This window comes from Podarcis raffonei, chromosome 13 (genome assembly GCF_027172205.1).
Source record: "Podarcis raffonei isolate rPodRaf1 chromosome 13, rPodRaf1.pri, whole genome shotgun sequence".
Classification (NCBI taxonomy): Eukaryota; Metazoa; Chordata; class Lepidosauria; order Squamata; family Lacertidae; genus Podarcis; species Podarcis raffonei.
In genome coordinates, this window is record NC_070614.1 from 25,305,167 (window position 1) to 25,321,039 (window position 15,873).

At 49.5% G+C, this 15,873-nt stretch overlaps 1 protein-coding gene across 2 annotated transcripts in view; it reads right to left on the minus strand.

Annotated features, from left to right (window-relative positions):
- Nucleotides 1-2,651: 2,651 nt before the first annotated feature.
- The window catches only part of LOC128399687 (trafficking kinesin-binding protein 1-like), a 33,807-nt gene continuing 20,585 nt past the window's right edge, over nt 2,652-15,873 (minus strand). The window contains exons 9-16 of one of the 2 annotated variants that reach the window (XR_008327254.1): nt 14,227-14,364; nt 13,019-13,089; nt 11,544-11,771; nt 11,084-11,382; nt 9,297-9,515; nt 7,892-7,994; nt 7,668-7,732; nt 4,477-4,493 (exon numbers count right to left, since the gene is read on the minus strand). Coding sequence is in view for 1 of the 2 variants with exons in the window: in XM_053361351.1 (XP_053217326.1) it covers nt 4,037-4,493; nt 7,892-7,994; nt 9,297-9,515; nt 11,084-11,382; nt 11,544-11,771; nt 13,019-13,089; nt 14,227-14,364 (1,515 nt within the window). In the remaining variant the exon portion in view is untranslated. Of the gene's footprint in view, nt 4,494-7,667; nt 7,733-7,891; nt 7,995-9,296; nt 9,516-11,083; nt 11,383-11,543; nt 11,772-13,018; nt 13,090-14,226; nt 14,365-15,873 lie in introns of both variants that reach the window. The other variant, XM_053361351.1, reaches the window with a different exon arrangement.

The window sequence follows — 15,873 nt, forward strand, 5'->3', positions numbered from 1 at the left end:
TTTAATCGTTTAGTCTTGTCTGACTCTTCGTGACCCCATGGACCAGAGCACACCAGGCACTCCTGTCTTCCACTGCCTCCCGCAGTTTGGCCCACCCCATATGTAACATATGTTAGGTGATTGGCAGGTGGGCATGGGTCAGCCAAGATGGCCACCCTTGCTGTAGCACAACAGGCAGTGGGGAAGGGCCAGCCCTACCATCAGGCGGAATGAGGTAACTGCTTCGGGCAGCGGATCCTGAGGGGGCAGGCAGAAATGGCCATCCCCTGAGCTCCTACCCTCTGCTGGCGTACACAGCAATGGGTCCTACATGCACCTACATGTAATGGAGGGCACTACCTCAACACCAAAGAGTCAACTATTCATCTTGTTCAGTAGGTGGAATGGAGTCGGGGGCAGCAACCACACTTTGCTCAGCCAGCAAAATGTCTTGAGTCCATACTCAACACTTGACAACTTGCCACCATGACATGGTAAGTCTGTGTGGGCCGCTCCCATGCCCTGTGGAGTAGCAACAGGCAGCTTCACACAAAACACCCTGAACCATGAGAGCCTACAGGCAAGATATGCGTATTTTAATCAACCACATAAAGGAAATGACTTGTGACTGTGAATGCACCATCACAGATCCAGCACCACGGACAGAACATCCAGGACCTGACTCTTTTCAGTGCTGTGTGCCCATGCTCAGCCGCAAGACATCAAGCAGCATTTAAATTGGGTTAACACGCATCTACTACAAACCAATTTCAAGTGGCTCAGGGCATGGAGGCTGGTCTGAACCTCAAATGTCTTGTGCATGTACAGAGGTGTGCTAGTTTGTGCCTAATTTGAATCAATGCTTCCCAGGGCTGAATTCTAGAACCAGTTATTTTAAAACACACACAGCTCAACCTGGAATGCATGAAGTGGGATCCAACAAGGGGGCTTCTGAGCATTTGGACTGGACATTCACGTACCACTGAGTAAGGAAGGAACATTCCACAATGCAGGCAGCGCTTGCCACAAATCTCTGCCGCCACCTGGTGGTCAGATGAAGCCATTTCACTTCCCATTTCCCCCCTTTTGCTTGCTTTTCAGCTTTTCCCACTTGCCCATTCCTACCTCTAGTGGAAAAACCATGTAACTGCCTCTAGGCCAGGAATAGGCCCTAAACATGTTGACACTCAGCCTCTAGCACAGTTTCCCAAAGCTGTCTTTGGACTACAGTTCCCATCATCCCTGTCCACTTGACCTGCTAGCTAAGGGATGATGGGAGTTGTAGTCCAACAACAGCAAGAGACCCAAGGTTGAGAAACACTGCTCTAGCAGAAATGGACCAAAGCTGCAGGATTTATCCACCAGTTGGTGTGCATGTACGAGACCACAGCTCAGTCCTGTTTCTGTATGATGCACAAACAGACTGCAAAAAACCTACATGACCTGGTTTGCTCCCCTATGAGGATACCAGTTCTGAGATGGTAGCCTAATACAACATTTTAAGGCTATCCCCACCAATCGGGGACCTGCGGTCCTCCAGTTGTTGCTGGACTACATCCCCCATCACCCCTGAACACTGGCCAGGCTGGCTGGAGCTGATGGATGTACGACAGGGAGTACGATACCTGAAGCAGCACAGGGTCCTCACCCTTGCTCCAAATAGTTATGAAACGAGGAAGCGAAGAGGCAGCACAAAACCTGTTGAAAGTCAACAAAACCTACTGGCTGAAGCAGGTGGCGGGGGCTGCATAGAAACACACAGCCACTGTTGGATATTCTCTCTGTGTGTGAGAGAGAACCATTTGTTCCAGAAACATAGAAGAGCAGAGAAGAAGTTTCAAGAAGCAGCAGAAAGCTGAGATTGTTTTGTCTATGCAAGGACGTTTTCTGTGGGAACTGTTCTTTGGACATGCGCAGTGTGACATGAAGTACTGATTAACAATGGTTCTGTGCAACTTGTTGTGAATCTCTTGATTGTGCCTTGCGGTGAGAGAAGCAGTGTGTCTTGTACTCTTGTTGGACTCTAAGCATGCCTTGACCAGTGGGGAATGTCTGTATATATTTGCTACCAATGTGCTTTTATGCTTGTCAAGTCAACCTCTACACTTGACTGACTCTTTATGGCATCCATGAGTGTTTATTGCCTACTGTGTGTGACTTCAACCCCTTCCAAGATGCTTCCAAGGAAGGAGCTGCGTTGAGATGTGACTCTGCCAAGTATGGATACTGGCACACATGCACGGCAAAAGTAATGTCGGACCCAATCCGTCTCATCCATCAGAGGTTGATGGATTGATCCAACAGCCACAAGTTAGGAAAGTTAGATATAACCTTACTTTCCATTTGACCACCACGGTATGTGAAGCAGAAGCCGAATCGCTCCCCGCAGTGTTTGCATGGTGCCACCTTCATTTGTTGCATTGGTGCCCCTCAATTTCATTCAGCATCAGGAAACGTTGCTGTAGTTTCATTCATTCCCTGCTCCCTTGATGACTACCCTGTTACTCACCCCTATTGCCCGTAGCGGTTTAGGTCTTTAAAGAAGCTTTGCCGTGAGAGTCAGCTGGTTACGAAAACCAAGCCCAGGCTGTTGTGAAGAGGTGGGCGAGAAGGAAAGAGAGAGGCAACAATGGAGCTACTGTACACCGGCCAAACACCACAAGAGACAGAGATCAGGAGCAACAGCAACACCATGTTTATTTCACCGAAAGGAGACACAGGAACGTAACAGGAATACGCATGTGTCAAAATGAGGGGCTGGCTATGCAAAGTGGTGTGCAGCACACATACAGGAGCGTGCAAGGAATGGGTGTGGGGCTTTTAAGTTAACATTTATAAATGGGAAAATATGAACGTCCACTGAAGGGGGGGAGACCCACAACAGAGCAATCTGTGGAAACCAGCCATACAGCTGCCCAAGTCTGAGAATTACCGTAAATGTTGTTAGAAGACGCTTTGGAGGAAGACAAACAGAGCTGCCCTACTCCAGCAAGGACGAAACAGACATGAGGCAGATTCCGTGGCCGCAGGGGCAATGCAGTATTAAAAACTTCAGTGGAGAGAGGAGGAGGAGGAGGAGGAGGGGGAGAGTAAAGTGCAGCAGAATTCTCAGCAACACAAGAAAGAGAGGAGAGCTTTGCCTCCCCAAAAGGGGAGCTCAGGGTGTGGGGCGAACAAAGCCAGCTCTGGGTGGCTAAGTGTTGGCAAAGGAAGGGGCACTAAATGGGTCCCACAGGGGAGTGTCGGGGGGGGCACAAGAGGATCCCGGTCAGCTTTCTTTGTCCCTTTTCCTCAATGATCTGAGACGGTGTCTTTTAATGGAGAAAACCTCACCGGATCCAGATGAGAAATAGACCCAACTATTGCGTTTGCCCGAGGCTAAGAGAATTGAAGTTGGCAGGAGAGGTAAAGGACAAAAACATCCCCTCTCAAGCCCATCATGCATGCAAAAAGCCCAGCCTATTACTCCCACAAGTCCTGCCTATACCACTACTTGCCTTTATGTACCACACAGAGAGAGACAGAGAAGGTGTGCATTTCTTAAGGGAATTAGCAGTGAAGGCAGTGACTATAGTGCAGGAAGCAGGGAGAGTCATGGTCCGTGAAGATGAGCTTGGAGCTGTGTGCTTTTTGGACTTTGGGCCAGCTCTTTCCACAGGGCTCATTCCTCTTGCCCATGCCCCATAGCCTTCATAGTGAAAGTACATTGGGGATTGCAGTTTTGCAAAAGGGCCCCAAAGAAAAAAGGGCCCACAGAACCACAACACCCAGGGTTCCTAGGATGGAGGCAGAAGGAAGCTGTGAAAAGCTTTATCAGACATGGAAACAATGATTCCCCAACTTTCCTGATCTACAGGAAGTGGAGGACAGAATGGCAACAGGGCACTGTGGTTGGCAGACCCCCTGTTTGCTGCCAAGCCCTGCAGGGTCCCTCCCCACAACCACACCCCAAACTTCAGGATCACAGTTGGGCTTTGTCCAGGAGGCAGTCCACATGAAGCCCCCTCTGTCTCACAGATGCCCCACCAGCGGAGGGCAGCACAAAATTGCAGTGTCCTCACGACAGGCACCTCTTCCTGCGATGAAGCCCCTGCAGGTGGGAAGCTGCATAAGAGGCCTCCCCTCTTCTCACCACCTTGTCCAGCCCCAGCTGCTGCAGCTTCTCCACCAGGTTCAAGCTGAAGATGCTGGGCTTGTCCTCCTCCCTCTGCCGCAACCGAGGTGATCCCAAAGCCCACTCCCCTAGGCCGCCCAAGCGGCAGCGCCACAGGGAGCCCAAAGGAGGAGACAGCCAGTACAGGGTGCCTGAGCCTCTGGGGAAGTGGGCCAAGGCTGAGGCTGCCCCTCTCTGTGCAGAAATGCCTTGCTCCGTCAGCAGAGTCACTAGTCCAAGAGGGGGGTCCTCCTCCTGCTTCTCTTCACAGCTGGGCTCTTCCTGCAGGGGGAGCTGGGGAGGGTGAGGGGGGCTCAGCCCCGTGCCGGACCCACAAGAGGGCACAACTGTATTATAAAGACTGGAGAAGGAAAGGGTGGACACAAAAAAAAGAGGAGAGAAATTCAGTTCCATGGACTGGAGGCAGGAGTCGCTGCAGTCCCTAAAGGCACGCATAGGATGCTCAGGAAGAAGTTCAGCTTCCTTCTGCAGCGGTAGGTGCATTCTTTAATGTGCAGCATCGTTGGCCAAGCAGGTTGGCTCAGGCTGACATTACAGCTCACTAGAAAATCCCCAAGCAGAGCCATGAAAATGCTGGACCTCTTACTATATGTGGGAAGTTGGCAACCCAAGAGACTGAGCTAAGAGAACACATAAAGATAACAGGCAGCTTCCCCCAAGTTTGCTGCCATTCAGAGCACAAGAGACCAGAACTAAATCAAATGAACAGAGGAGCCACTTCCATCTGAATGCAGCATTCTCTCGCTAAAAATCACAACTTTTGAGTTGACCCCTGAATTTATTCCTGTTCCATCCTGCAAAGGGACTGAAGGCACAGAACCCATGATGTGACTGCCTTGGGCTGTGGCTTTGGGGTTGCCATTAAGCCTGGGCAGGTTGAGAACCAGAGGGATTTGATCTATCTATTGGGACCCAATCCAGCAGGAAGTAGGGATTTGCACCAATCGTCTTCAGGGCACAGAGAGAGAGATGCAGATGCCACATAGCTTGGAACTGCCAGGGTTAAAATGGAAAGCCACTATGGGCCATGTTTCTCTATTGGGTGCAGAGTGGCATCTCTCCTTGTAATCTCTGTGGGGAAAGCCCCATAGGCCTCATTCTGGTCATCAGCATGACAAAACAACCCAGAAGTGCCAATAAAGGCACAAGTGGGGCTGCACCTTCTTCCTACCCTGATGGACTGTGACCCGTTGCTCATTACTGAGACAAAGCAGGGGGCAGGGCGGGCAATGTGCCGGCTGGATTTTCCTCACCTGGACACTGCCATCGTCAGCCTTTCCCAACCTGGACCCTTTCGGGCGTTGTTGGACTCCAACTCCCATCAGCACGGCCAGTGGCCAGGGATGATGGGAGTTGTAGTCACAATGACCTTGGGAGGCGCCAGGATACTGGCAGCTGCCCTTGAGCTGGCCCTGTAGCACAACTACAGATGCTAACAGACTGAGTGCCACGCCTGAACTAACCCAGAGGTTCTGAATGTGTGAATCTGTTTTTAGGGGACTGGAGAAAAGGGCAGGCACAGGTAGCGACACTGCTTCCTGCTGGTTGAAAACGGCACAATGACAGACACACTGAGCCATAACTTCTTTGCTCACAAACGCTGCCATTCATTGCTCTCGCTATCAGAAGTTCATGTTATAAATCAGACACACTAGTTAGTCAGTTGTCTGTTCCTCTTCCTACCCCCTTCTCCCTACTCCTCTGTGCAGTCAAGGAGATGGAGTAAGGGAGGCAGCCCTTTCGGTCTGACCCCGCAATATTAGTGCCCCTTTAACCTGTGCAAAGCAGATGGGTTAGTGCTAAGGCTAGAGAGAAAGGTTAGTGGGTTAATAGATGTGGCCGCGCCCAGTGGCTGAATGTAGCTGCCTGTCCCCACCGTCAAATCCTCTTCTTTTCATGTTCTTCAAAGCAAGGCAGTGCAGTGCAGTGGTCGGAGTGCTGGGCTGGGAGAACGGGGGTTCTAGACCAAACTTGCTGGGAGGCCTTGCGTCAATCACTGCCTCTCCTACCCTCACGGGGCTGTTGCAAGGATAAAATGGGGAGGAGGAAGAAGCATGGATACTACCCTTGAAAGAAAGGGTAATAAGTCATCAGTGGCCTGTAGCATATGGTCTGGGGCAGGGAAGTTGATTCACAAGTCAGTAGGGCTGCCCCACCCTATGGACTGCCCCTCCCATCAGATATCAAACAGATAAAGAACTATATGACTTTTAGAAGTTGTCTGAAGGCAGCCCTGTACAGGGAAGTTTTTAATGGTCAGTGTTTTTATCGCACTCTTAGTATTTTGTTGGGAGCCGCCCAGAGCGGCTGGGGCAACCCAATCAGATGGATGGCATATAAATAATAAAATTATTATTATTATTATTAGGGTTTTTAAAAAGCTGGAGATTTTCTTAAACAGGTGCTTTAAAAAGGCTTTTAATTTTGGACAGTTTGTTTTTTAAAAAGGGAACTGTATATTATGATACGTGGGCTTTAATATTATTAAAAAAAACCTTAAGGCTGCTACTTACAAGGTTCTCCAGTTATACAGGTCAATATGATTCCTGCATTGCAGGGGGTTAGACTAGATGACCTTTGGGGGTCCTCTTCCATCTCTCTGATTCTATAACTAGTATATGAATAGAGTGTATTTGAAGGTGGCGTTTATAAGGCTGCCACTTTTATTTCTTTCTGTTATTCTCATATTGCTCACAATTATTGCCATTAGCCACCCTGAATTCTCGGGACAGGGAATGAATCCTGCTGCAAGTGTTATCTTATCATTAAAAGAGCACATAAGAAGGCTTGGATTCCCTTCGGGTGGGGAGGGCCAGCTCATTCAACCTCTGATTCCTCTGAACCCTGGGCAGGAAACTTCCCATTCTCCTTTATAAAAACAAGACCGCTGGCTGAGAGACAAGCGGAGGGGGAAGGCTGCTGCAGCAGCTGCCAATTGACCTAAGAGTCCCGTGGAAATATTTTTATCAGACACATCAAGACTTGACATTGGTTCAAGGCAAGGCTCCACATCACCTGGGAGGAGCCCACTCTGACTTCTTAAGCCATCATGATGATCAAGGACTCCTCTGGGTTATGGCTTAATGTGGATCAGAGCAGCAACAACAAAAACGGTTTCAAACCCCAGCTGCTCTTAAGATGCCACAGCTTGGGCCCCAGGAAATGTGGAGCAAGTGTTCCTCTGACCATGTGCAGAATGCCTTTCCTTCTGAACATCAACGCCCCCTCCCCAGTGCCTTATACTAAAGGGCAGGACCCTCAAGGTCTCGCAGGTGAACTTGTTTGAGCCGCAGCACCTCTATTTCCTGAGAATGAGCCACATGACCACTTTTGGGTGCTTGTGTTTTCCTAGATAAAGGCCTTGATCCTCCTCTGCAGGCATCAGCAGATGGGCCTTGAGATCCCTTGTCCTCAAGCCAGCATTGCTCAAGAAGGAGAGTGAACAGGTGAGGGAGGTTTCCTTGCCCAGCTCTCCCCAGGTAGGATAGAGAGAAAAGAGGCAGAGATTTCTTACTTCGGAGCCCACCCCATCAATACGCCAAGGGCTGCAGGAGATGCCCATACCGGGGTCAGCAGTGCCTAGGATCCAAAATGGTGGGGAGGGAGATTGCAGGTTAAAAATGGCAGACAAGACACACACACACACAGAGGGAAATCCTCTTTACGGCGATGACGGAGGAGCAGAAGCAAAAGGATGATGGGAAGCTGGTGGGAGGGAGGACCACAGAGGATGCTTACCTGGGTGTCACCATGGTAACCTCGTTGCTAGGGTGCGAGAAGCAACAGGTGGTGATGGTGAAAGTAGGCGGGGTCTGGGGCAGATTGTTAACGGAGTGAAATACTGAAACGGACAGGAAAACGGAGGGTTAATGAGTGGGGCAGGGTGGTGTTGGTGGGGCGTGGAGACAGACAGAGACAAATGCCAGGTTATCTAAGGGGGAGGTATGGAGGAAGACGTTTTTCATAAATGCCGACAAGGATGAAGCCATCTTCCTCTGCCCCCACCCCCAACCCCTTCACGTCGTTCGAGGTGATTTTCAGGAAATGCTTTTCCTGTGGGAAAGGACATCCCTCACCATCAACTTGTGGACTGTGTAGCTGTATTCAACTTAAGTTTTACTCAGGACAGACCTCCCTCAAATAAATGGTCCTCATACCTCCATTTTAATGGAGTGGGACATAAGCTGAATACAAACCCAAAGGTCTAGGTGCTTTTGCAGAGGTCAGGTCTTAGCAATGGCTGTTTGCCCCATGTTTATGCTAGTTATGGTGAAGTATTAAAAAAAATGAAAGGAAATTGCAAGTACACTGGGGTTTTTTGACAACGTAAGCAGGGTATTTTCCCCATCCTTCCTGAATTTTCCTCTTCTCTCCCCCCACCACCTGTGCCCCCAAATACTATTTTGCTCCTACCTTCAAATTAGAAAGGGCAACTGCAAGAGTTATAAATTCATGGCTTGCGAGTGGTCAGCGGTTAAGGAGAAATCAAACCGTCAGCTTTGAAGCCTCCGGAATCACCTTAAAACACACAAACCTGAGGTGGTGGAACTTATTCTTCATATGTGTTTTTAAAAACTGAGGGAGTCATGAAGAGTTAAACGAGATTGCCAAACCACCACCTAGGTATACCTCACAGGGGAAAAAAATATGGGTGTTTTGTTTGTAGTATCCCTGCTCCCAAGTGGACAAGGGAGACGGGACTGACTGGCAGAACTGGGGGTCACTGGAACAGCAGCCCCCCAGGCTGCGAGCCCCTAGCAGTTCAGGGCAAGACACAAACACACACAACAACTGCCAATTTGCTACCAAGCACCTCAACAGTTGGTTCACAAAATGGCTGCCAGTGGACTTCAAGTAAAAGTAGTGTGACTCAGGGACAGAGGCGCCCGATGCAACATCCTGATGTTGCGAGGAGCTGGGAGGTAGAGACAAAGGCCCTCTGAACACTGAGGGGGGCTCAATGCCCCCCTCAAAAAAAGGACATTGTGGGGGCCAAAAGTGCCTCAGCCCCCAGGAGCTGGCGCATATGCTCAGGGATGTGGTTATCACACCACGGGGATGCCATATGACAGAAACTTGTCCGGAACACTCCCCAAGCTTTCCTACTGGCACACAACGTTTAGAAATGAACCACCTGACTCACCACTAGGCCTTTCCTTGGCCTTGGCAGGTGTCGAGGTAGCAAGGGCCGGGAAGGAGCCTGCATCCACATCGTCTTCTTCCAGGTCATTCAGGTTGTAGACCTCCTCCAGGTCTGTGTCAAGCTGCCGGAAATCTTTGGTGAGCACACCTGGCCGAGGGTCCAGGATCCCTGCCAGGTGAGGCCGGGCTAGCTGCTGCCAGTGGTGGAGGGTCATGGAGCCTAAAGAGAGACCGGGAGGGAAAGGGACGTAGGCAGGAATGCAAGCTATGCCAAGTAACTTGCGTTTAAAGTCAGCTGGCCAAGGTTAGCAAAGCTGGACAGAAGCAAGATTATCAAACACCTTGCAACAAGACTGGTCCAGCTCCTTGGAGTTATGTTTTGCACCCCACATCTTTACAGCCAGAGAATAATGATAATAATAATTTATTATTTATACCCCGCCCATCTGGCTGAGTTTCCCCAGCCACTCTGGGCGGCTCCCAATCAAGTATTAAAAACAATACAGCATTAAATATTAAAAACTTCCCTAAACAGGGCTGCCTTCAGATGTCTTTTAAAGAGAAGATAGCTGCTTATTTCCTTCACATCTGAAGGGAGGGCATTCCACAGGGTGGGCGCCACTACCGAGAAGGCCCTCTGCCTGGTTCCCTGTAAGCTCACTTCTTGCAATGAGGGAACCACCAGAAGGCCCTCGGCACTGGATCTCAGAAACATAGCCAGAAACATAGGCTTGACTAATTGCCAGTTGTACTTTTGATGCTGAGGGTACAGATCTCCCCCAAGCCCCAATCCATCCCATTAAAACTGGAAATACTCTTGCACTCAGAAGCTGCATAAACGGGGATTTTCCTCACGCAGATCCCAGAGCAATGGACAGGCACTTCTTCCTTGCAATCCCCGTTTTCACTTTCCCCCTTTTCCAGGGCAAGGGATCATGGGGGTCAGAGGCACCACCTTCTTAACAGGATTGAGGGGGCTCATGTGTGAAACTGTGCAACGGAATGGCATCAAGCACCCAACGTTGCACGATGTCACGAGGAGCCAGGGGGCCGAGCCAAACACCCCCTGAATATTGAGGGGTTCAGCCCCTTTAAAAAAAATCATGGGGGGGAACTGCCTCAGCCCCTCAGCGCACCAGATGGGGATTCTTTAACTAGATTTCACTCCCCCCTCCACGTTTCCCATCATCCTTGACCACTGGTCCTGTTAGCTAGGGATGATGGGAGTTGTAGTCCAAAAACAGCTGGAGGGCCAAGTTTGGCCACCACTGATTTAAGATGTTTCAGCTTATGTTGAAAACTGCTTAGAGATTTGTTTAAACCCTAAGTGGTATGTAAAGTGTAAAAAATAAAAGAATGAATACTGCCAAATGACTTTTTAAAAACCATCACATGCTTCCAGTCCCTATGCACTTGCAAGCTAATTCAACAGACGGACGCATCGGAATAAATTCAGCAAAATACAGTGGTGCCTCGCAAGACAAAATTAATTCGTTCCGCAAGTCTTTTCGTCTTGCGCGGTTTTTCGTCTTGCGAAGCACAGTCCGTCGCAACTGCACCTCTTCAAGCGGCTTTAAGAACAAAGGAAACAAACTCGCAAGACGTTTTCGTCTTGCGAAGCAAGCCCATAGGGAAAATCGTCTTGCGAAGCAACTCAAAAAACGAAAAACTCTTTCGTCTTGCGAGTTTTTCGTCTTCCGAGGCACCACTGTATAGCCCAAAGTGTGCCCACCCCCTCCAAGGGAGCTCACCTCCCCCCCCAGTTCTTGACTGCCGTCTCCCACTGACCTTCCAGAGGCTTGATAATTTGAAGCTTATCGGGGAAACAAGAGAAGGAGCCCAGAGAGAACCCGGAACCACCAGAGCTGCCTGAATAGTTGGTGCCGGTGGATGTGATGCTTTCGTTGGGCGTGAGGAACCCGCTGGAGTCCTCGGCGTCCCTCGCCAGCCGCCTCAGCTTGCTTTCCCTCTCCATCTCGAAGAACGAGCGCTCAGTGCTGTGGCTCTCCTGGCGGGCCGACAAGCACCGGACGGCAGCTTCCAAGTCGTGCCGGCCGGGCGTGCCCGGTGTGCCAGCCTCGCGCCGGCTAAATGAAACCAAAGAACAGGAGGTGGAATTAGCCACACTGATCACCGCTGCCACCAAGGCCTGTGGCGTTGTACAGGAGACAGGTCTCCGCCCTGAGGAAACGACCATTTGAAAATAGGTTGTGGCAAGGTGCCTATACTGTGTCTCGGCAGGACTCACCGCGCTTCGTCTGGCCCTTCAGAAGTATGGCCGTCGTGCCCCTCCAGGCCTCCAGCAATGGGGCTGTCTGAACCATAGAAGCTGGTGCGTGGGGTGCTCAGGCGGCTGCAGCCCAGCGAAGAAAATCTGGGAGAGTACACAGGGAGGCTCAGGGGAGACTCTGCCCGCGATCTGGCTTTCGCCACCTGGTTCACAGCCTTCACCGTCTCAAAGACCCGACGGACACCCCTGAGATCAACACACAAGGCGGAGACAGGATCAGTAGTGGGACACAAAGGGAGGTCATGGCAGGGCAGGACTCTGGTAATATGGCACCCTGAGCAAGGACAAAATTAGCATGCCTCCCCCTCCCATATTTCTTAATTTTTCACAGTAATTCCTTTTGGTCCAGTTGCTTTTTTAAATGGATCTTCTCATGGTATTAATATAGGCCAGGATTTCCCAAACGTGGGTCTCTAGCTGTTTTTTGGGCTACAACTCCCATCATCCCTGACCGCTGGTCTTGCTAGCTAGGGATGATGGGAGTTGTAGTCCAAAAGCACCTGGAGACCCAAGCTTGGGAAATTCTGATGTTGTTGTTGTTGTTTTGTGCCCCCTCAGCTCAGCACCCTGTGTGGGGGAACCATCTGCAGCACCCTAAATTTTGCACTGATTCCTCCTCCTCTGGTCCCCAAGAGTTACCTTTTCTCACCCTAGCTCTTCCCCCAACCCAAGTTTTTAAACCAGGGATGGGGAAACCTGCTGCTGTCCCCAGCCTCCATCATTCCTAGCCACTGGTCCTGCTGACGGGGGCTGATGGGAAATGGAGTCCAAGGACGGCTGGAGAGCCACACAGGTTCCCCCCTGCCATCATTCTGTATATCAATTTTTTATTAAATTTTCTGTTTTACAATTTAAAGTACTCCTTTTTACATCCTTAAAATATCAATGACTTCCCTTCTTCTCTTTCCATGTTTCGTTTTACATATCATAAATCCCTGCATATTTTACAGGAACGATACCATTCAGCATTCCATCATTGCATCCATCATAACTTACTTACACTGTTGAATTCATTATCTTAATGCTGCCAATGTTTTCCGGTGTACACAATTTCCCCCCCATATATTCAATCCACATTTTCCAGTCTTCTCTATACGTATGCTCTTCTTGTTCTCTTATTCTATATGTTAAGACTGCAAGGTGCGCATATTCTGTCAGCTTAAGTTGCCATTCTTCTTTAGTTGGGACCTCGCTCGTTTTCTAATTTTTGGGCTAACAAAACACAGGCCGCTCCCCCTGCCATCATTCTGAATTTCACCTGCTGATTCAAAGGCTCCTCCTTCTTCCCTCATTTGGCCTCAGGGATTGTGCTGTATTCACGACGCCATCCTCTGAGAGCTTCTTGCTTTCGCCACTCATTTTTATGGGTCTATCTTGCGCGCACACACACACACACACACACACACCAGGTATCTTGTGCCCTTCCCACTTACTTGCACTCCGAGGAACCAGAGCTGTCCACGCTCTTTCTCATTGTGCCCTTGATCTCTGCAGCCAGGGAATCCTGCAATTCAAAAAGTCACAGTGGGCAGGTGGTCTTTCACTAGTAAAAGATGCCCAGGCAATTCCCAGAATCTGTTTCTTTTTCTTCTACTCCATTTGTGCTTCCCCAGGAGGTGGGAACAGAGAGCAGGGCAGACTGGGCTGGGTAAAACCCTCACCCATAACCATGGGGGGGCTTCTGTGCTGCCATTCAAACCAGACAGGAATGTCAGACTGGGGAATGGGGGAGCCCCTAGTTTCTCTTCTCATTGTGGTTTGGCCTGAAAACATGCTGGAGGAAAACATGCTTGAGCTGCTTAGTGGTCGGACTGTGCATGCTCAGAGACACTGTTAGCATGGTTCATGGAACAGAACCCATTGAAGAAAAAACCAAATCCCCATAATTCAGTCCTGACTCAAATGAAATCCCGAGGCGGGCAATTAAAATGTTAAAAGTTAAATAAACCTTGTGGAGGGAGGAGTGTTAAGGTACAGTGGTACCTCTAGTTAAGTACTTAATTCGTTCCCGGAGATCCGTTCTTAACCTGAAACTGTTCTTAACCTGAAGCACCACTTTAGCTAATGGGGCCTCCCACTGCCGCCGCGCCGCCAGAGCACAATTTCTGTTCTTATCCTGAAGCAAAGTTCTTAACCTGAAGCACTATTTCTGGGTTAGCGGAGTCTGTAACCTGAAGCGTGTGTAACCTGAGGTACCACTGTATATAGAAGTGTAGATATGGTTGATTTGAATATGCTATTATTGAATATTATTGAATATGTATATTATTGAATATATATACCCAATGTATCAGCCGCCTGGGGGGTTTCACTGTTTGTGTTTTGGTGGTTGGTAAAAAATAAAATATTTTTTTAAAAATGAAATCCCGAGGCAGGCCCTTCTTTATCCCACTTTCCCCTCCTCCCTCGCTGAGGACTAGGAGCTTGAAATGCATCTGTTGGAATGTGAGGGAAGCAACCTGGCTGCTCTTCCCAATAAGGAGACATGCTCTTCGCCTCTTCCTAAAATAACCATCTTCTGCCATCCCCACTGCTCTGCCTCCTATCAAGAGTACTCTCTTTTACAAACCAATTCTGTTTCCCCAATATCTCCTCCTTTATGCAGGATCCAGCCCCCCACCCCAAGATGCGCTGTACTTACCAGGGGCAAAAAAGTAGGGGAGCTGTGACGGTGGATGGTGCTGTTGGGGAGGCTGCGGTTCCGGAGGTTTTTCATCTCCTCCTGGGCTTCATGCAACATTGCCCCACACTCCACGTATTTCTCCTGCAGGTCTCGGAGCTGAAAGTGAATGAGGAGAGGCGTCCCATCTTAATCAGGCCAAGCCACAATGAGAAGAGAAACTAGGGGCTCCCCGTGCAGCTTGTTTTACTCTAGAATTGATTTGCAGTGCATAACTCTGCTGCAACTCTGGCCCAGTATGCCTGAAGGAGCATCTCCACCCCCATCATTCAACCTAGACACTGGGGTCCAGCGCCGAGGGCCTTCTGGCAGTTCCCTCACTGCAAGTTTACAGGAACCAGGCAGAGGGCCTTCTTGGTAGTGGCGCCTGTCCTGTGGAACGCACTCCCGTCAGATGTCAAAGAAATAAACTTTTAGAAGACATCTGAAGGCAGCCCTGTTTAGGGAAGTTTTTAATGTGTGACATTTCAATGTATTTTTAATCTTTGTTGGAAGCCGCCCAGAGTGGCTGGGGAAACCCAGCCAGATGGGCGAGGTACAAATAATAAATTAATTTTATTATTATTATTATTATTATTATTATTATTATTATTATTATTATTAAATACACCAGTTACATGTTCAGGTTTAATTAAAACATGTGATTGAACTTGCTGTGATATCAGTCAACAGTGATGATCTCCTGACCTTTTTACCCCCCCCCCTTTTTTGCATTACAATAGGTATTTATTGGCATTAAAACTTGTTCAACCGTCATGCCCTTCCGTCGGAGAACCCCTAGGAAACATATGTGAGTGGGGAGAGCCAAAGCAGGCTGGCACAAAACGGATACAGGGCCCTGTTCGACCAGGCCAAAGGCCCAGCTAGTCCAACAACATCCCATTCTCACAACAGTTGGCCAGATACTTAGGGGAAGATGGGAAGCTGTGCATGAGTGCAATAGCGGTCTGCCCCATCTGTGGCTGCCTGCAAGTGGTGTTCAGAAGTGCACTTCCTCCAACAGAAGCTGAGCAGTGGCTCAGCTGGTAGAGTGTCAGACTCTTAATCTCAGGGTCACGGTTTCGAGCCCCACGTTGAGCAAAAAGATTCCTGCATTGCAGGGTGTTGGACTGGATGACCCTTGTGGTCTCTCCTAACTCTACAATTCTATCTCTGCCTTCCTCCCTGTACTGTACACCAAAGAAAATCCCCCATGTTGGAAAACAGGGCACTCAGAATAACAACAAGCAACACATCAGCTTACTATACTTTTTAGTGATAGCTGATCCTTGGCCATTTGATGTACGTTTGGGGACTACAGTCATACCTCGGGATTACAGACACTCCAGGCTGTGCGTTTTCGGGTTGCGCACCGCACTGAACCCGGAAGTACTGGAACGGGTTACTTCCGGGTTTCAGCACTTGCGCATGCGCAGAAGCACCTAATTGCGCGGGTGCAGACATGGCGCTGCAGGTTGGGAACGTGCATCCCACACGGATCACATTCGCAACCCGAGCGTCCACTGTATTAATTTGCTGATGAAGATTTATCACTGAAACAGTTTGTTATCCTGTACTGTCTGCTGCTGTGCTCGCAGCACCCTATTACGACGTTTGGAGCACCCACCA